Raw genomic sequence first — 22084 nt, forward strand, 5'->3', positions numbered from 1 at the left:
TAGAGAAGATCTCAAAGATGAGATACCTTGGTCACAAAATTCATAACATGGGGATAAAATGTTAAGAAATTGAGATACCCTTGTAACTGATCTTTATCTTAAGGTGTATGATAGTTTAGCATGTCTTCTGATCTTTTTCAGGCTGGAAACAAACTTTGTATTGGAGTTCCCCAGGGGATGGTATTGGGGCCGTAACTTTCCCAAATGCATGATGATGATGTGGATCTTGGAATACAAGGGACAATTTCAAAGTCTGCATACTACAGCAACTTAGAAGCATAGTAAACTGTGAGAAGGATAGTGCAAAACTTCAAAAGGGCAATGAAAAGTTGATGGAGTAGACAGATAGAACACAGATGAAGTTCAGCGAGGTGAAGTGTGGGAGATTCATTTTGGTGGAAAGGACATGGAGTGATGAAATAAAATGACCTATTTTAAAGGGTACTTGTAAACACAAAGGCCTGAGTATGGCTAAGCCATTCAAGGTAACAGAGCAAGTGGAGAGCAGTTAGTAAGGTGTGCAGCAGAATAGTGACATAGAATACAAGAAGCCTCAGCTGGAATATGATGTACAGTTCTGGGTACTACACTATAGGATGGATGTGAATGCAATGGAGGCAGTGCAGAAGTGGTTTAGTTCCAGGGATGAAAAATCTCAGTTTTCAGGATAGATTGGAGAAGTTGGCACTGTTTGCATTGAAGAGATATGGTGAGCACGCTTGTAGGTGACACCAAGCTTGGTGGTACAGTGGCCAGTGAAGAAGGGAAGTCAAACCAGTCAATGATATGTTCCTGGTGAGTGATATAGAACAATGAGATCTAGGGATACCGGTTCATAGCTCCTTGAAAGTGGAGTCACAGGTAGACAGGGTGGTGAAGGCAGCTTTTGGCATACTTGCATTCATTAGTCGGAGCAGTGAGTTGAGGAGTTGAGACGTCTTGTGGCAGCTGTACAAGACATTGGTACGGTCACATTTGGAGTACTGCGAGCTGTTCTGTTCACCCTATTAGAGAAAGGATACTATTAAACCAGAAAGAGTGCAGAAAAGATTGACTAGGATGCTACCTGGACTGGAAGATTTGAATTAAAAAGAGAGGCTGGGACTTTATTCCCTTGAGCAAAGGAGGAGCTTATCAAGAGAGATCTATAAAATATTGAGATGCACGGATAAGGTAGGTGGCCAACAGCTTTCCCCCATGTTAGAGGAGTCCAAAGCAACAGGACATATGTTTGAGGTGAGAGGGGAAAGATACAAAAGGGGGGCAATTTTTTCACAGAGTGGTGGTGAGAGTCTGGAACGGGCTGCCAGAGGTAATGGTAGAGGCGAGCACAATGTTATCATTCAAGAAACATTTGGTCAGGTATACAGATGGGATAGGTATGAAGGGATATGGACCAAACACAGGCAAATGCAACTAGTTTAGTTGTGAAAACTGGGCAGCATGGATGAGTTGGGACGATGAGCCTGTTTCCATGCTGTAAACGTCTATGAATAACATTTGACTGAAGTAATCAAAATAATGCAAGGTCTGGCTGGAATAGACAGGAAGAAACTGTTCCAGTTCATAAAAGAGTGAGAGGGCAGCTTTAAAGTGATTTACAAAAGACACGATACATTATTAGAAAAAAAGTAGCTTGCCATGGCGAACTATTTGGGTCTGCAATATCTGGAAGTATGGTGGAGGCAGGTTCAATATAGGCATTCAAGGTGATTATTTAAATAGGATTAATGTGCAGGGGTATGGGAACAGGTAGGAGAACGGCACTAAATCACAATGCTTTTGTGCAGAACCAGTAGAGACAACATGGGCTGAAGGTCTGCCTTTAGCATTATAACAATATCTGTTAGTAAATACTGCTGCTTTATTAAAAATTGCAGCTTGGGCCGAAAATGGCACCTGTGTCAAAATTGCAATGACATCATACATATTTCCTTATTCTCGTGTAATTTCCAAAAAGGAAAATGGCTGATTCAACCAATGTCTGAACACAGATAAGGCTTTTTTTGGTATAGAAGTGTTTTATTTTTGCTTTCTATATTTTATTCTCGAGCTTTGTAGTTCATTTTCTGTACCTTATACAAAAGGTGCCTTTTTAGATGGTGACTGTCCGGTCAGCAACTTCTCAGGTTTGTTTACTTTTATAGGGAAAAGAGAGAGGAGGAGTAGTCACTATGCTTCAGTCCAGGGGGTAGACTTTAGCCTTGGATATAGCTGAGAACTTCAACTCTGAATTTGGACAGGTTGCGTGCTAACTGGTATTACTGTACATTTCATGCACACAACCGACTGACTGACTGAAGACACAGCACTGACTCCATTATACTGAGAGATGACTGAAGGCAAAACAGGTACTTTCTTCCTGGAAGTCCCGTGTTGTGATGTCATATGACTGTCATAAAGGTACAGGCCTGCCTGATCTGGAGTCTGAAACAGTAATGAACTGTGTGAGCTCACTGCAAAAACCCAGTAATATCCAGGTGTGCAATTGGGATGATGGGTTCATAAATCTGAATACTTGCTCATGGGTTACATTCGTTCACTCAAGAGAGTGGGCCTGCATTCTCTAGGAGAATCTACATGTCAATGGCTTGGTTCACAGCTCCTTCAGCATACTGCCAGGCTTGTAGGAGATTCAAAAATACACCTAATGAATGAGATGCTGAAATGACGAAACAACCCTGATTTTTACTGGCTTATTTAGGATATTGAAACATGATTATTTAGTTTGTCAACAGTTCATAATCCAAGATGAACCAACAAGGAGTCTTTTTAGATCCAGACAGATAAGTACACTATACCTTCTACAGTACTAAAAATTGTTTGCATTTGGAGCGTATGAAGTCAATCTGAGCGCTTTGAACGTCCAGACTTCATTTTAATGACAAAAGGATTTATTGCTACTTTTCCACCAATCAAGAAAGAGAAATTAATTATCTTTGTTTCCACACAGTTTAGAAAAGGCCCCACCAGCAGCCATTTATATTGAGCAAATAATAAAATAGATTATAAGTTAAAAGGTGTTAGATCCACATTTAGAAGAAGGTATGTGGCAGTTTTGCATTTGTGTAAAGGTACAAAACAAGGTGCGAAGGAAATGGGTAAATTCTCATCCTGGAATATTATCTGACAGCCAGACGGATCCCGCACAAAGCACAAAGCTTGGCAAGTAAGGTATGTTGGCTTCATTTAAACGATAACTTGTTACAGCAAAACAGCTTGGCTGATCTCCGGGAAAGGTGTGACCTTTGATAAACACCGGGAACATATGGATTAGAAAGGGACAAACAGAAAGAAAATGATAGTGGAACTTTGCATTAAATAATGCTTCCTTTTGTGTCAGGAACTCTCTCAAATAGTCTGAAGGTACTATCACTGTAAATAGACAAAAGAGCAAACAAACCTGCAAAAGTACAATTGCTGTGACTGGGGACAAAAACCGACCAATGGCTGGACAGAGTTGAAATGACAAGATTTTTGGACAGAGAACCTGCTGAGCATGACAAAGATTTGAGACTGTCCAATTACTTAAAACTATATCATGAAAGTGCACTGCTGGGTCACTTAATAACACAGCAACTCTATCTGATAATGAAGGTCAACTCACCCAGATTGTACAAATGCAATTTCAGGGTACAAATTAATTATACTGCTGGAATTCATGTGGACTTGTAGCTTGTTTAGTCCTTTTGGCTTTACTTGATTTCCCACAATAAAAAGAGTTAACTCGAAAATTCTCAGCTGTAATTTCCCAAGACACTGCTTCAATTTTAGTTTTTTGATTTTCGTTGGCAAACTTAAGAGAAAGGTCAACGTCTTCCACAGGAAGGAAGCAGCAAGACTGGAAACACAGGCACAATTAATAGTGTGCGTGTTGGAGGAGTGGGGCATAGGGAAGGAGGAATATTTTTTCCCCTCTCCCAGTGGCCAAAACTGAGGTGTTTCACCACTTCAAATCTCAGATTTATTCTTCATTTGTTTTTCCCTAACCCTAATACTGACCTAACTCTCTATGCAGTTCAACCCAAGCTGTGTACATGTGGGCCATCAGATATAGTTGGCAAAAAAGGTGAAGGGGCTTTAGAAAGTGAAAAGGAGAATTCCTGGAAGGTTGGGAGTTCAATAGTCCTGAGGTTCTGGGAAAGAATAACTCGGAGCAGCAGACTAAAACACAAGTCTGGATTTTTATATAGTTAGGATGTAATGACAAGGCAATCAGATAGAATCACTGATTTTCACACGGGAGGAAAGTTCAGGACAGCATAGCCCTTAATCCCCCAGGGGTACTGATAATACAGAGAATGAGTATGCAAACAACAAAGAATATAAGCAAATATGGAATAGGAACAGGAATAGACCATTCAAGTTTGCTCTGCCATTTAATAAAACCATAACTAATCCCCCAATCTCAACTCCACTTTCCTGTTTGATTCTCATGTCTCTTTATTCCCATCAAGTCGGAAATTGTTTTCATCTTAATCTTGAATAAATTTAAAAGTTGTATGCACAGTCCTCTGGAAGAAAGAAGTCCAAAGATCCACAAAAATCTGAGTGGAAACTATTTCATCTGAAATGGCCCAGTCTCTCCCCCGAGACAAGACGTGCTCCTCCCCAGTTCCAGAAAGAAAGCAAATAATAAGAGAAGGGTGGAATATAAAGAAAAGGCTCACATCTAAATGCTACTTTTCATGACCAGGAGACATCTCTAATCATTTTACAGCAGATTAAATACTTTTGAAGTTTAGGTCCAATTTTGATGTAGGAAACATGGCAGCCAATCTGTGCACAGCAAGGTCCCACGAACAGCAATGTGATAATGACTAGAGAACCTGTGTTTTTGCGTGTGACGCTGAGTAAGAATTATATGTTGGTCAGGAGGCCAGGAATATGCCCTTGCTCTTTCAAAAACTAGTGCCACAGGGTCTTTTATATCCATCAGAGTAAAGAGATGGAGCCTTGGTTTAAAGTCCCGTTGGAAAATTATCACCTCTGATAGTGGAGCTCACCCCCAATGTTACACTGGTGTATCAGCCCTGGAGGAGGACCTGAATCCAGAACCCTTGTGATTCAGAAGTGAAAGTGATACCAACTGAGTCACAGTTGACACATCCAAGAGAGAGGTGGGACATTTTCAGACAGAAGCACAACATAGAAAGTGGGTCAAGAAAAAGAGAAAGGAAGACAAATAGCAAGGAAAACTCAGATGAGGGAGAAACATAAACACTGAAAACCAAAGATACAAAGAGGAAGATATATGCAAAACAAAAGTGATTGAGGAAGGGATGAGTAAACACAGAAAGGAAGACTGAAAGAGGAGGAAAGAGACAAAGTGAGTGTAAGAGCAGCACAAGGAAATATATTAACCGCTTCAATTCCCGTTCCTGTATTTTCATTAGCTTAGAACTTAATCATTAAAAAAAGGCATTCAGATAAAGTTTTACAATCAAATCCAGCCCAGTTATTTTTTCTTAACCACACATAATTTTACTGCAATATTTTTCTAACAAATCTGCCTTGCAGACAACCTCATTATTGCGAATCTTCCACCGTTACGACTTGTAATATACAAAGCTGACCTAAAACAAAGACTGCAAACAAGATGCTGTTGTTTCATAAAAATAGCATCAACATGATTACTGCACAAAATGTACCTAACAGAACTCAGTGATCCTTCACCTCAGTAATACAGAGTCCAAGATGCAGATTTATTCATTGCTGTAATTGACTGCAGCTGGGCTTAATTTCCATTTTATGGGATTATTATAAACTAGTCAAACCAGACATTAAATGCTCGGCTATAAATACTACCCATGCCTTTTGCTGTAAATGTAATCACCAAAATTAAGAAAATGTTATTTTATTGCTCTTTGGGATTTTTTTGGCCATTCTTGCACAGTGGGATTCACATCTCAACATTGAGCTTGTTGAAGAAAAGCACATTCATATACAAAGGGAAGGACAAATAAAATGGTTTAGATGAGGACAGAAAGCAACTGAAGTCATTTCTCCGGAGACCAAAGACATTTAAAAGTTAGCTAAGCTGTCTTAATAGTTAATAAGTGAGTGACACTTTTTTGCTGGGATGTCTCTGGCCCTGAATGTTCGCTGAGGTTGTTCTCCCTCTTGTTATCCATGGACAGAGATGAAATAGGAATTAAAAACAGACACTATTCTTTATAAATGGAAGACAAGTGAGAACGAGGCTAAGAATGTGAGTGTGAGTGTAGCATTAAGTCTGACTATGGGATATGCTAATAAAATAATATACATCACCACAGGAAACAGTGTACTGTCACATGATCCTGTTCTCACTTGCAGCCTGGTGGCAAGAGAAATCCACAATAAGATGTTTCTCAATTGCAGTTAACCTGTTTTTACACGCCAACCTCAAGTTCACCTGGACCATCTCTGATACCTCTCTCTCCTTCCTGGACCTCTCTGTTTCCATCTCTGGAAACCAATATCCATTTCAAGCCCACCGACTTCCACAGCTACCTAGAATACACCTCCTCCCACCCACCTTTCTGCAAAAATGCCATCCCCTATTCCTAATTCCTTCGCCCCTGCCACATCTGCTCCCAGGATGATGCATTCCACTCCCGAACATCTCAGATGTTCTCGTTTTTCAAGGACCGAAACTTCCCCATCTGTGGTCGAGAATGCTCTCGACCGTGTCTCCTGCATTTCCCGCGATTCATTCCTCACATCTCCTCCCCGCAATAACAATCAAAACAGAAACATCCTCACGTAGCACCCCACCAACCTCCGGATCCAACTCATCATCCTCCAACACTTCCACCATCTGCAATCCAACCCCACCACCAAAGAGATTTTTCCCTCCCCACCCTTATCTGCTTTCAGATCACTCTCTCCGTGATTCCCTTGTCTGATCCACACTACCCCCCCAACCCCACCACATCCGGCACTTTCCCCTGCAACCGCAGGAAGTGCTACACTTGCCCCCACACGTTCTCCCTCACCCCCTTCCCAGGCCCAAGAAGACCCTGCACATCAAGCAGATGTTCACCTGCACATCTGCTAATGTGGTATACTGCATTCGCTGTTCCCATTGTGACCTCTTCTACATCAGGGAAACCAAGCGGAGGCTTGGGGACCACTTTGCAGAACACCTACACTTGGTTCACAATAAACAACTGCACCTCCCATTCCTCAGACAACATGTCCATCCTGGGCCTCCTGCAGTGCCACAACGATGCTACCCGAAGTTTGCAGGAACAGCAACTCATATTCCGCTTGGGAACCCTGCAGCCCAATGGTATTAATGTGGATTTCACAAGCTTCAAAATCTCCCCTCCCCCAACCACATCCCTAAACCAGCCCCGCTTGTCCCCGCCTCCCTAACCTGTCCTTCCAACCACCTATCCCCTCCTCCTACCTCAAGCCCCAACCCCATCTCTTACCTACTAGCCTCAGCCCACCCCCTTGACCTGTCCGTCCTCTTTGGACTGACCTATTTCCTCCCTAGCTCCACACCTACACTCACCTTTACTGGTTCCATTCCCGCCTCTTTGACCTGTCTGTCTTCTCTCCACCTGTCTTCTCCTTGATCCATCTTTATGCAGAGGGTGGTGGGTGCCTGGAACGCGTTGCCAGCAAAGGTGGTAGAGGCGGGCACGATAGCGTCATTTAAGATGTATCTAGACAGATACATGAATGGGCAGGGAGCAGAGGGGTACAGATCCTTGGAAAATAGGCAACAGGTTTAGATAGAGGATCTGGATTGCCGCAGGCTTGGAGGGCTGAAGGGCCAGTTCCTGTGCTGTAATTTTCTTTGTTCTTTTATCCACCTTCCCCTCTCTCCCTATTTATTTCAGAACGCCCTTCCCCTCCCCATTTCTGAAGAAGGGTCTCAGCCTGAAACGTCAGCTTTCCTGCTCCTGTGATGCTGCTTGGCCTGCCGTGTTCATTCAGTTCTACACCGTGTTATCTCTTTACGTAAGAAAACTCTAGATATTCATAACAAGGCCAAGAATATTAAAATGAATATGGAGAGGATTGATTGTAAAAAGTTGTTTTGTTAAAGTCAAGCCAGACAAGCAACTAATGTGGCGAAACATGGTGCATTTTTTATATATAGTATTATGCAAAGAAAGGATATACTGATAGAATTCAATAAGTTGATCATAATTGTTGTTTTGAATCCTCAGTTGTTGTGATGATTTGCATTTGACCTCATCTTATCAAATACTTTATTTGGCTGCTTTCAAAAGGAGTGGACAGGAGCAAGATATGAACATTAAGTTCCAGTGACAGAGAGATCCTAGTCTAATGTCACTGTGTTAGTTTATGGGGAGTAGAGATACATCATAAACAGCAAGAACCTTAGTCTGCGTATGAGAACTATTGTATCCAACTCAATATTAAAGGCAAGGTCATAATTTGTACCAATAATAATAATGGCTAAAATAAACCATAAGTGTCAATTTTTAAATACTGTCTCTGTAAATCGTTGGTGAAAATAATTTGTGCGCATAATTACTGGGGGATGATATTGTATTTTTATGCTCTGAATAGAAACCCTCAAATCAGGTCAGGGAGATGATGGCCTAGTGGTGTTATTGCTGGACTGTTGATCTAGAGACCCAGACAACATCCCGCGTTCAAATCCTGCCACAGCAGACGGTGGTTTTGAATTCAACAAATATCTGGGATTAAGAGTCTAATGATGACCGTGAACCCATTATCGATTGTTGGGAAAACCTATCTTGTTCACTAATGTCCTTTAGGGAAGGAAACTGCCATCCTTACCTGGTCTGGCCTAATATGTGACACCAGACCCACAGCAATGTGTTTGACTTGTAACTGCCCTCTGGGCAAAAAATACTGCCTAGCCAGCTATGCCCTCATCTGATAAAATGTAAAGAACATTTTTAAATACTGCCTCTGTAAATTGTTGGTGAATATAATTACTGGGGAATGATATTGCACTTCTATGCTCTGACCAGAAACCCTTAAATCCACAGGTTATTTTAGAAGGAGTAAAAAGGGGTAGGTAGAGCGAGGGATTGCAAAGCTCCAGATCCATCAGAAGTATGGAAATATTTGTACTGATCTAGCAGCTTTCATCTCCCCTTACAGTGACTTATACCCAATCAGGTATTTTGAAATGAAGTCATCATCATAATGCATAAAAAGTGACAACCGATATGAGCACAGCACGCTCCCAAGTTCAGTAATGACCAGGTAATCGGATTCTGTGGCGCTGGCTGTGGGATAGATGTTGAAACTCTTTTGCTCTCCTTCCAAATAGAGGCAGTGGCCTGAACTTCATTCCTTAGAGTACATACAGGGCCTTTGTTTAACATCTCACCAGAAGTCAGCATGTCTTGCAATGCAGTACTCCCTCAGTTGTACACCGGAGCTTCAGCCTTGATTTTTGTGGTAGAGTCTCTCAAAGCCACAATTTTTTGATTCAGAGATGAGAGTGCTACCAATTAGGCAACAGCTGACACTCCTTAAGATACAACATTGATTCATCTCATTACTGCTAGTAGGGTTCACACTGTTGGTTTTGCATGCCCCTTCCTCCATTGAGTTTTATTTCTCCATGTGGAGGGGTTGTTTGTAACTTCAGATCTTTGAGCAGACACTTGTCAATTTAAAATGCTCTTCTAAAAACTTTGTCAGGGACAGAATTCAGTTTTGACATCCACTAATGCTAGAGAACCAGCAAATGGAAAGACAGGCATAAAAATAAAAATAAAGTAAATGATTCACAGCATATTTATAATGCAGAAATCAGCAGTCACAAACACGCAGTAATTTACAGCCAGCAGTTAACTCCACAATTCTGACATTATGGTATTTGCACATTTGTTGTATTTTTACTTTATTCACAGCTTTATGAACGATTTTAAAAGAATTCGAGGTTTAATACTTTAATTACAGATGTGCAGACACACTGATCATATATTTGCTAAATTTAGAACCTTCTTTGCATTCCCTCAGAATTTGTTTTGATATCAGCCTTAGCTTAAAAAAAGTCAGGCCTTTCAAGGTGACAAAATGAATGCTGTTAAAAACACAGGAGCATTACGACTTGTCAAAAAGCTGCCTCTGCATTGTCTTAAAGAGGAATGACTGTCCACGAGGGAGTTATGAGACTGTGAAGTGACATCGAGTCCTCATGATGTCACACAGTGTGAGGACCTTGAACTCATCGCCGATGACTCCCTGCTCCTCCCCCACATTATTCAAGATGTACACACTTAGCTTGTTCGTGGGAGGATTATTTTAGTACCAGCTGCAGTTGCTAACAAGCTGCATGTCCTTGATGTGAGAGGAGATTCATTGAAGGGTATTAACACCTTGAAATTTTAATTTAAAAAGAGCATTAAATGAGTATGCTTGCAGTATAAATTCTGAAATTCCAGAACTAACTCTAAACAATACCAGGGGTAGATCAAAGCCATTTCTCTTTCATCACATGTATGGCTGAAGATTCTTTACACCATTTTAAATTCCGGATAATTTTGTATGTCTCCTCAAACAACACTCCAGTCTGGGATAAACTGAATCATTGCTGCTAATTTATTAGACATTTACTACCTTGTGACACTAATGACTAAGAGCTACACTCCCTTTGGGCTCTGTTTTATGTTTCCTCACATCTATGTTTTTATAAGCCTCAATATGCATCCGTCATAATATGAAACGAATATCAATTTGTAATGCATCAAAAAACACAACAGCAAATTGCACAAAGCAGGAGACAATAATATACTTCAATTCTATGAGATTAACATTCTGACTTGAACACTGAATAATGCATAAAAATTGCTCTGCACAGTCATTCTGCTATGTAAGATGAGCTATTATTACAGATAGATCAATATCTAAATGTCTTCTTACCTGGTGCTTCTATTAATTGCTTGTAAACATTAAGAAAGGCAGCCTCGGCCTCCTTGCTTCTTTTACTAAGTGCTACCACCTGGAAAAAGAACAATTATATCCTCAATCATTAGGCTGATTTACATTAGATCATCAGTGACAGGCCCATTAAGGGCAGTCCCAGGACCTACACTCATAAGCAAATAGAAGTGTAGACAACAGACTGATTCCCAATAACATCCTGATCGGAACATGAACAGCTAGTGCCCCAAATCCAGACAAACTATATAACATCAACTCAAACTGCAGGGTCCCATTAAGTTAATGAGGCTACGAAACTGATAAAGGCATTGACGATCACCTACATTTTATAATGCAGTGGAATATACCCCCCACACTCTCAGCCTGACCCACTCGAATTTTTTCACAGCCCAACTGAACTGGATTATTCACAGGGGAAAACTTCAGCAATCGAAAAACAAAATCGATGCAAGTTACTCTGTTAATAGAACAGAGAAAATGTATCAAGAAAAATTGGAACAATTCTTCTTAAATAGTGTCGATGGGCATCCCAGAAAGATTAGCAACAAGCATTCGTCAGCAGATTGTGCTCTGTGGTAGTTCAATAAAACATCAGCACAGGCAAACTGTGTAACTCGGGGTTCTGATTAATCGACTGGGGCCCTCTTAATAGTGGTTCTGAACCCACGGTCTCTAGTTTTCTGGTCACCTATTCTTTCTTTCTGGGATGTTTCTCCAAAATGTGATGGCCAAAACCAGCAGCTTGAAAACATACACAAAACCCTCTGTTTCAAATTTACAATTTACAAATGCCCAGACTAAAAATGTTGACACTTGATTTTGCTGGACATTGATCTCAAAGTCAAAGGCAGGTTTAATAGAATTTGCTGCAAAAAGATAGCAGGTCACAATCGACAACTGTGAAAGAGAAAAGACAGATTAACATATCAGCTATAACCTTTCATCAACCGTTCTGACAAAAATAACGTAGCCAGAACATTAACCTTTCTTTTCACAGATACCGACAGATTGCTATCTATGTCCAGCATTTTCCATTGCAGATTTCCATCCCTGGCAGCTTTCTCCACCATCAGACCCCCTACACCTGCCATCCCCTTAACATTTATTCAATGTTTCTAAAGTCAATTTAGTTAAGCACTACAATATTGGGAAAACGAATTTGATCTTGAGCCACAGCCGATAAACCCCACATTTTAGTTAAACATCATTATGTTATATGGCGCCAAAACACTAAATCAATGAGTGCAGAAGGTTGGATCTCTGGTAACACTGAAGCCAGATTATTACCACAGCCTGTCAATGGCTGTGAGTAAACCACAAGCCATGCAGCATTAAGTGATCCATTGGTATACATAGCAATATGATTGCTTTATGCAATTTATGGCATTCTACCATTTGGCAATAATATTAAGAATAAACAAAAACTAACTTAAAAAGCAACTTTGTAAGGGTGAGACAAAGTTCAATAATGAGAGTTGTCAGTATAACAGTCAAGGGTTAACTGTCACTCTCTCTACAATAGTTAACGTCACCAACAGACCACCATTTTATTGACTGTATCCCAGAGTGAAATTCTAAAAAAACTTCCGTTTGTGTGCCAAAATAATGAACACTATACAGCACATAAATCAATGTAACACACAATTATTGAACGAATGAGTACTTAACTGAACTCCACAACATTGAGGGAGTATTACAGGCTATCACAGGCTCCAGGATCTCTCTCAATGCCTGTGCCTGCTTATCATTTCAAGTTCTAAAAGCTGGTCATTAAACATCTCTGACTCACTAACGGCCAATTCAGATACATAACAATCATATATTCCACATAAAATTTTCAACATATCCTCCACAGTTACTCACATGGCTTTGGATAACCTATTGGCAACTTGAATTCAGTCGACGTACTGAGCAAACACTGGACCAATAGACAGCAAAGCTGAGTGGTCACCAAGTCAAAAACAAAAATTCTGGCAGCTTTCCTTCCAACCCTCAAAAGATCTGTCCACTTCTAGCTTCCCATTGTACCAAGCTACGCATAACTGATGGCCAAATTATAACCAAGAACAATGTAACAAGCAATTATTTAAATGGGTTGTATCGTTAGGAATATGATAACTGTGGTCTCACATTTCGATTTGAGGTTTTGGAACAATATCACATTAGAACATCAGACAGCCAAAAATCCTGTGAAATGAAAGGTGTCTTGAAGAATAGATGACTTGATGACAGAACTCATTAATCTATCAAAGCATTGTACAGCAGCGTGTGATGCTGCAAATTCCCAGGCAAGGAGGCACCAAGCACTTTCAAAAAAGTAAAGGGCTGGGGGTAATATTTGCTGGCAGCATTTTTGAAAAGCCGTGGATATCCTGCCCTATTCACTTTCAGAATGGTGCAAAGTGCGAGAAAATATAAAAGCCTAGTTTTTTTTTTGCTGTGGCACTGATGGTGAAACTGTTAGCATTCGCCATCATTTTTCTACTGAAGCTGACGGGAATGTGAGAAGTTGGACATGGAATAACATGAAAATTCAAAAATTGTTATCAGTTCATCTATGTTTCTCTAATGGGTGCACTGCGGGGATTCCCACAGTCTACTAACTCAATTTCAATCATGAACCAGCAAGAATATTCATTCTAAAAAACTTAGACTCACTGCAAAAGCCTTAAAAGTCACATTTTTTTAAATGAAGTGTGCCTGGTTTTTTTTAAATGCACTAATTTCATAATTACTGCTAAACAATTATTCTGGCCTTGGAAAGTTAACTAAATAATTCCTCACTTATTGAAATCTCCATATTTAAATAATATCTTTAAAAGTCTGTTTATCACTTTTAGCTTAACATAGTCATATATTGGATTATTACATGAAACTTAAAACTAAATGAGGAATATTAAGTGCTTTTAACTTCCTTGTTTATGAAACACGAACTCATCAGTTTCTTATTGAATTACCGACACTACTGTTGCTGCTCATCACAAGACCCTCCCATTGGTGCCAGACTAAAAATACCAGCAGGGAAGGTGGTAATTGAGCCTCAGGAGCAGCTTTTTGTTTAGAGGCCTTTGGTGAAGAAACACCAGTGACCACGCAAATAACGCCATTGAAGAGTTCACTTGTAACCACACATGGGCATTTCCCAATGAGGTGGGGTTAGGGGAACACTGAACAACAGCCAAGAACCTTGGCTGGCCTTTGCCTTCACTAGAGCATTGTGACAGCAAACAGGAATCAAGCTTGCCAGGACAGTAGAATAACACCACACCGGAAGATGGATTTGCTGACTGGGGCAGTTATGAGCTTGGAGAATTATGTTGCTTATGAAAGGGCTTCTACTATCTCACACTGAGGGGGCGATGAAATGGGGATAGTCACAATGGTTTGTAAGGATATAACCATACATGACACCAACATACAGAAGCTGCAAAGACAAGTTATCCAAATAGAGGTGAAAATGTGGACGCCAATACACAGAGAGCCGATTTTTAAAAAATTAATTCATGGGACGTGGGCATTGTCAGATAAGCCAGCATTTGCACCCATTTCTAAGTGCCTTTCAGAAGGTGGTGGTGAGCTGCCTTTGTGAACTCCTGCTGGCATGTGGGTATAGGAACATCAATAATGCTGCTAAGAGGGGAGCTCCAGGATTTCGGCCCAGGAACAGCGAAGGAATGGTTATATAGTCCGTGTCAGGACAGTGAGTGGCTTTGAGGTGAACTTGGAGGTAGCTGTGTGTTCCTGTATCTGCTGCCCCTGTCATTCTAAATGATAAAAACTGTGGGTTTGGAAGATGTTGTCAAATGAGTTTGGATGATTTACTGCAATGTTTCTTGTAGATAGTACTCACTTTTGGCACTGTGTGTCACTGGTAGAGGAAGTGAGTGTTGAAGCTGTCAGATGGAAGTCAATCACGTGGCTGCTTTGTAACAGATTGGTGTTGAACCTCTTGAGTGTTACAGGAACTGCACTCATCCAGGCAACTGGAGAGACCTCCACCACACTCCTGACTTGTGCCTTGTAGGTCATGGACAATAACTAGGGATAGAGGAGGTAAAATATTCACCACAAAATGTGTAGCCTCTCACCTGCTCTTGTAGCCACAGTGGAGAAAAAAATGGAGGCCAGGCAAAAGCAGTGAAAGGAGTACACCATCGCACCAATACTCCAATACCCCTTCCCGTGACCACCACCTGCCCCAAGTGTAACACAGCCTGCAGAAGCCACATCGGTCTGTATAGCCACCTTTGGACTCACCCTGAGAGTGGAAGACAGTCATCTTCGTCTGTAAGAGACCACCGATGATGATGGCTGGTCCAGTTTCTGATGAATGGTAAGCCCCCTACCCTGCTTTGGATGTTGATAGTGAGGGATTCGATGCTGGCAATGCCATTGAACACCATGGGGTGATGGTTAGAATGTCTCTTGTTGGAGATGGTCATTTCCCAACACCTGTGTGGCACGACTATTACTTGCTACTTATCAGCCCAAGCCTCGGCATTGTCCAGTTTTGTAGCTGAGAACTGTGTGAACATCCTAACTTCTGATGGAGAGAACGTCATTGATGAAACAGGGTCAGATGATTGGGCCTAGGACACTCCCCTGAGGAATTCCTGCTATGTCATCCTGTGAGCGAGATGATTGATCACAAACCCACAGCTATCTTTGTGCCAGGGAAGACTCCAAGCAATGAAGAGATTCCCCCTGCATCCCACCAACTCCAGTTTTGTGAGGGCCCCTTGATGTCCTACTCAGACAAAACTGCCTTGGTGCTAACAGCATAGATACACTTAAGGGGCAGTAAAACAAGTTTATGAGGGAGAAGGGAAAGGTAGGTTATGACAGATTTAGATAAGAAAAGAAGTGCGGAGGCCCAAGTGGAGCATAAATGCTAGAATGGACTCATCAGGTCAAACTGCCTTTTTCTGTTTTGTACATCCTACATGCTAAAGTCCTATTTTGAAACTCAGGAGGATTGAGCTTTTTTGATCTTAATACAATAGAGGACAGGAAACCCAAATTCTCAACTGTCATTCTGAATCAACATAAGATGACTGTATGCTAACTGATTTTATGAGCTTCAACATTTATTAAAGCATTACCACAGAACTTGATGTGTAAGTCACATTTTTGTGTGGATTTTTTTGTTTATGGTTTGTGAATCTGATAGTGTGACCTGTGCACTCATGTGATAATCCATCACTTGGCAATTTGCCAGAAGGCTTTATCATTGAATCCTCGGTCAGTTTGGCCTTGTGAGAGAAATTAATTCTTTTAACACACTGTCTTCAGCTCACTTCATTCAGAAGTAAAATAAACATTAGCTGAACTCTTACTTGAAAGGTTACAGATAACCAAGGTACAAATCAAAACAGTGGATACCATTGGTTACCCACACATGCTTAATGTATGGTGTTAATGCTGATTTCACAGCCTTGGAACAGGATAATTGATTGCATTGTAAACTGCACTTAATCATCCCTTATGGAAGCTCTGCACAAACTTGAAAGCTACTTTTAGATTTTACTGAGTATTTGATTCATATTTTGAGGGATGACCCCTATGTGGTTTCATTCTCTTTTTTACAATGTGCATTAGGATCCCCATTCTGGGACAATGGGCTTGTGTGTTTAATAGAGACCCAGGGTTTAAACAGGAAGGACTGCCTCCCCCCACTTACTGGAAGCAGCAACAATCGCCCAATGTCAGATTCACCAAGTCAGCTGTACACTGAAGTGTAACAGTGCCAATAGGTGTTGGAGTAGACTGTAAAAGATTTGCATTCTGCTGTAAAATGAATGTCAGCATTCACTCATGTGTATGGTAGAGATCCCCTAACAGCGTCTCACAAAATATTCGAATAGAAGCAGAAGGAGCTGGAGGAACTCAGGAGGTCTGGCAGCATCTGTGGACAGAAAGCACTGTCTATGTTTTGGGTCCCTTGACCTTCTTGAGAACTGACCCAAACAGGACCTGAAACCTTATCCCCGCTTGCTCTCCACAGATACTGCTAGACACACAGAGTTTTTCCAGCTATTTTTGTTCTTGTTTCAGATTTCCAGCATCCACAGTTTTGTGTTTTATGTCCAGCAAAACATCCATCTTTTTCATCAGTGTAGGAACTAGTCAATGGCTTTCAATTTGCCCTCCATCTGAAACAACATGAGCTACAAACCTTCCAAAATCTGAGAAATGTCTAAATCTCAAGAACAAATGCCAAGAAGCTCCAGTCCAACAAGTTTTACACAACATTTTGTCTGCAATTAGATAACAAAGTGTGGAGCTGGATGAACACAGCAGGCCAAGCAGCATCTCAGGAGCACCAGAGCTGACGTTTCGGGCCGAGACCCTTCATCAGAGAGGGGGATGGGGAGAGGGAACTGGAATAAATAGGGAGAGGGGGGAGGCGGACCGAAGATGAAAAGAAAAGAAGATAGGTAGAGAGGAGAGTATGGGTGAGGAGGTAGGGAGGGGATAGGTCAGTCCAGGAAAGACGGACAGGTCAAGGAGGCGGGATGAGGTTAGTAGGTAGGAAATGGAGGTGCGGCTTGGGGTGGGAGGAAGGGATGGGTGAGAGGAAGAACAGGTTAGGGACGCGGAGACAAGCTGGGCTGGTTTTGGGATGCAGTGGGGGGAGGGGACGAGCTGGGCTGGTTTTGGGATGCAGTGGGGGAAGGGGAGATTTTGAAGCTTGTGAAGTCCACATTGATACCATTGGGCAGCATGGTTCCCAAGCAGAACATGAGTTGCTGTTCTTGCAACTTGTCTGCACTTGTTCACTTCAACCTCAGCTTAGACCCACTGATGTCTTGGGCTTCAGCATAAAATACCTGCCAACATCAGCAGGCCTCATCAGGAATTCCAGCTGTCACTTGGTTGATGTCCAAACAACTGAGACCCATTTCACAGAAGATCCCTCGACTTGTTCCAACATTTTTCTCTGCAGGCCTCTTAGACCTTAGTAAGAAGGATTCTTACCTGGATTCTGGAGGGAAGCAAAGGTAAGCAAATAAATAGAGGGTGTGTAAATTGTCCTTCAAAATTTGTCATCAGCTTGAAGTAAAACCTGTCCAAAGACTCACGGCTAATATGATTCCAGTACTCTGTCATAATGCGGCACCCTTTTCATGCAGGCATATATATTTGATGTATTTTCGGACTGACATAGATATACAGCACTTCCTCAAATGCACCTTACCTTTATGTAAAAATCTATCTTGTAGACATCAAGTCTTCAATAAAAGGCCTATGATGTACAGAATGAGAGTTCATCATATTTACGAAGCACTAGAATTAATCAATGTTACGGCATCAATGTGGCAACATGCTTGAAGCTTTCCTTCCTTCTATAAAGCATTCAGCACTAGGGAACAAAACAACCCAAACCAGCATTTACAGCCATAAGGAGCTTAAACAAGGCAACCAGGGCTGGGAGGTTTAATTCAGCATTACTGTGCTTACTGACTGATGCAAATTAATTTGACAATATGATCGAAAAAGCAAAATGCAGAGTGAAGATTTAATTATTTTTCTGAAAAGATACACGGTCTTCATGGAAATATTGTGAGAAATAATTACTTTGACACTGAATGTAATCATGCCTCTTTCATACATAATACAATGACAGGCAAACCTGTAGGTGAAGTTTTCTAGCAGCCTTCCAAAAAAAACTTTAAAAATATTATACCTACTCAATTAAGTTCATTCCAGGACCATTTCCAATAATAATACACCACCTCCCTGCCCCTTTTTCTCACATTACTGTCCAATTCCATAAGCCTCCCCAAACACCCTTGGGATGCTCACTCAAGTGGCTATTCATGTGTAGATTTGGAGAGTGTGTCAATAAGTTACACCACACTATTAAACCAGCATGGCTTAAACCTAATGAACCTTCAAGCAGAGAAACTAGGTTTATTACCTGAATTTTAAACGTGAAATTCAATTCTTTGTAATAAGTTGCAGATTACTTTACCAATTATATAAAAGAAACAAGCTCGTGCATATTTTGTTGTATTTGTGGGGAGTGGCGGAGACTTGAGAATAAATATCAGACAAAATTTTCAATCATTGACTTCCTGAATCAAAACAATTTCTGAAATCTGACCTGTTAAATGTAGATTAAAGTTGGCCACCAGACACAGTTTTATTACAATTATTAGACAGTATTAAAAGTGGATTACACAACATAATATGAAGCCCATGTACAAAGGCATGGAAATACTTTCTGGGAGTAGAGTATTTGGCCTTATTGGAAAAGGCAAATCACAGAAAAGACATAGTCCAAACCAATTGTTGAGTAATTTTCTGCAATTGGAAACACATTATTCAAAACAAAACATCATTTTTTGGAAGATATCAATATTCTGCCTTCAAAATATATTTGATTAGTTTTTAAAAAATCACTGATACATATTTAGAGAGATACACATAACTCGAGTTGTTTAATTCAACATCTCCCTCCCAATACTTCAATACAAAGGCCCTAAAACACAGTTATGCACTGATAAATCTGCACAACTCTCCTTTTTTTGAGAAAATACATTTTACTAAATAAATGATAACACAAGCACAAGAACTAAAATCCAACCTATTTCAGTCATACAATAAAATGATGCTTCAAAGTCCTTCTCAATGCTTACATGCCAACTTTGGGAACATCATGCCTGAGATTCCCATTCTATTGAGCGTAGCAACAATGGAGATTCATAGTGAAAAATAGTGACATTAATTAATTCTTTGCATACATTTGTTTTGCATTGACAAAGACCAGATTTTCAGACCCAATACTCATTAGCAAGGCTTGAACCCCAAAGGCAACTTGCACTCCTCTCAAAATTGCCTTTTGCCTCCAGCTCACAAAGCAATTCCTAAATTTATCTCAAAACATTTTAGATACTTGAATCCAAGTGTCATGTCGTTTAGACGCAGAAGTCATTGAAGCTTTTCTACATCAACGTTTGATTTTCATTAAATCAAAGCCAAAGTCAAGATGGTGAAAAAAGGCGAAGTTGTTTATATTCCAGAGGAAGTATCCCCTCAAACAGAAACACAGGGAAAAAAAGCTGAGCTACATGAGGGTTATTCCACGTCAAACAGGTAAACAAATCTCTCAAATGAGTGTCTCAATCCCAGCAAATCATAACTACTCGATTATTATTTTCTGGCAGTTCTCTAAAACCATCAAAACTGGCACAATATGTAAAAAGCTGAGGATCTACTGAAAATCCCAGCCATTTAGATTGGCAGAACTGTAATTAGTAATTATGTAATCATGAATTATAATTACTACAACTGGTGATTATGCAATTATCAGTTAAATTACTGACTTCTAACCTTGACATTCTGGCAGCTGAAGGAATTGCTCCAGTCAAACACAAACTCTCAGAGAAGCATCAAGCCCCTGTCACCCAGACAATACTGAGAGGTCATTTGTAATTCACAGACCACCTCAACAAATTGCTTTCCACCTTTGCAGCACTTCGAATGAAGGCTACACTGCATCAGGCACTGAAGAAAATGAACAGCCTTGCCGCTGCCACTGAAGCACAACGTTTCAGTCATGTTCCTCAATCTCAGAAAATTACACATGTTTCAGCTCCAGAATCAGAGACACATTTTGTGTCAAACAAACCATTTCAGGAGGAACAGAGAAGAATGCCATTACTATTAAACAGCTTTAATAACCATTAAATCCTCCAACAGCTTGCAACATGCCAAGTAATAGATATTATTTATTGATGTATCATTAATTTTTGTGTTCCTAATATGCTGTACAATGAGTCAAGGTGAAAAAACACAGCTGTGCTGAAAACACTCTCAGTGATGGATTGCACTCATACACTTGGGCTTTTCAAGGCTGGTGCCTTTCCAGCAAAGCAATTATCATTGTAGAATGCATAATAGCCTAATTAATTACCTTTGTCAGTTTGAGCCATGTGTCATTATTACCATGCGTCACAGCAACTTCAGAATCATTTCTAAATGAAAATAGGTTATTAAGTCCCATTTTAATAGCTAGTAAAAATCTGAATTGGCACGTAAAGTGTCCCATAGAAAAGATGCACAGGCTTTGCACAACATGCAGAATGAAATATGGCCCATTCTGGATCATCATTATGGAGAGTAATATCTTCCTCGCACAAATACCTTTATGACTTTGAAAAAATTTTGCAAAGCAAGAGCCCCCAACTGAGTTAGGCTTTCCTTGAACATTCACCAGTCTGCACTCTACCGGATGCTTGGGTTGGTTAGAAATTCCAGACACCAAATTTGTATCTGGAAATTGAAAGTGGCAGATTAAATAAACTGGCTCAACAAAGTTTCAGCTAAATTATTTCCAAGATACCTCATGAGTGCAAGGAAGGGGAGATGTAAACAATGGACTGCAAGTTCATTGGGCATTTTGCTAATGAAGTCAGATGCAGAGGCTACCACTATTTCCTGTTCTGTTCTAAATTAGCTCAGGCAGTAAAAAGCAAAGGAATTTTGTCATTGATAGAAATTCACCTGGATTTCTATCTTGCCAGCTCCATAAGGGGAATAAATGAAACTGGTGTGTCCCTACTCCCAACAATCACAGTGACAGTGACTAAACATATTTTTGTCCTCATATTGTTTAGCACTGACAGGCCATACAAGTAATGGTTAAAAATCAGCTTGGTGACATATTATTAAAGTATACTATTTGCATGACTATCCCCATCTGTGTTTCAAACACTGACATTCATTAGAATGATTTTCAAATTTATATTCCCATTCAGCACACTTCGTATTCTCACTGGGGTGAAAGGGGTCAATGAATGATTCTTCTGTCTGTAGGCGAGAGACAGCATTAAAGACTACTGCTCCCTTCACCTAAATAACTCTGATGCATCAGAAGCAATAATGTGCTTTTCTTTCAGTTTTTCTACACTGGGCTTTTGTTGAAATTTATTGAATAAGTCCAACAGATACGACAAATTTTGACCATTTTTCTGATGTGGAACCATATCTCCTCAGAACTTTATTCAATTTCAACAAATTCAGTTCACTGTTTTAGCTGCTAAGGCCATGCCTTAACCCAACTGTGCTTCCCAATCCCTATGATAGCCACATTTTCTACATAACTGACCAAATGTCATGAGGTGGAAGGTATTTTACATGATGACTCTTGTGGATTAAAAACTTACACCGTTCCATCATGTAAATA

General features: G+C 40.5%; 1 protein-coding gene across 5 annotated transcripts in view; it reads right to left on the minus strand.

The window, feature by feature from the left end:
• cux2b (cut-like homeobox 2b) overlaps positions 1 to 22084 on the minus strand; it is a 302961-nt gene that overhangs the window by 117020 nt on the left and 163857 nt on the right. For all 5 annotated transcript variants that reach the window (XM_048556467.2, XM_048556469.2, XM_048556468.2 and 2 more), the window contains one exon: positions 10873 to 10951. In XM_048556467.2, coding sequence (XP_048412424.1) covers positions 10873 to 10951 — 79 coding nt within the window. The remainder of the gene's footprint in view (positions 1 to 10872; positions 10952 to 22084) is intronic.

This window comes from Stegostoma tigrinum, chromosome 26 (assembly GCF_030684315.1).
Source record: "Stegostoma tigrinum isolate sSteTig4 chromosome 26, sSteTig4.hap1, whole genome shotgun sequence".
NCBI classification, from domain to species: Eukaryota; Metazoa; Chordata; class Chondrichthyes; order Orectolobiformes; family Stegostomatidae; genus Stegostoma; species Stegostoma tigrinum.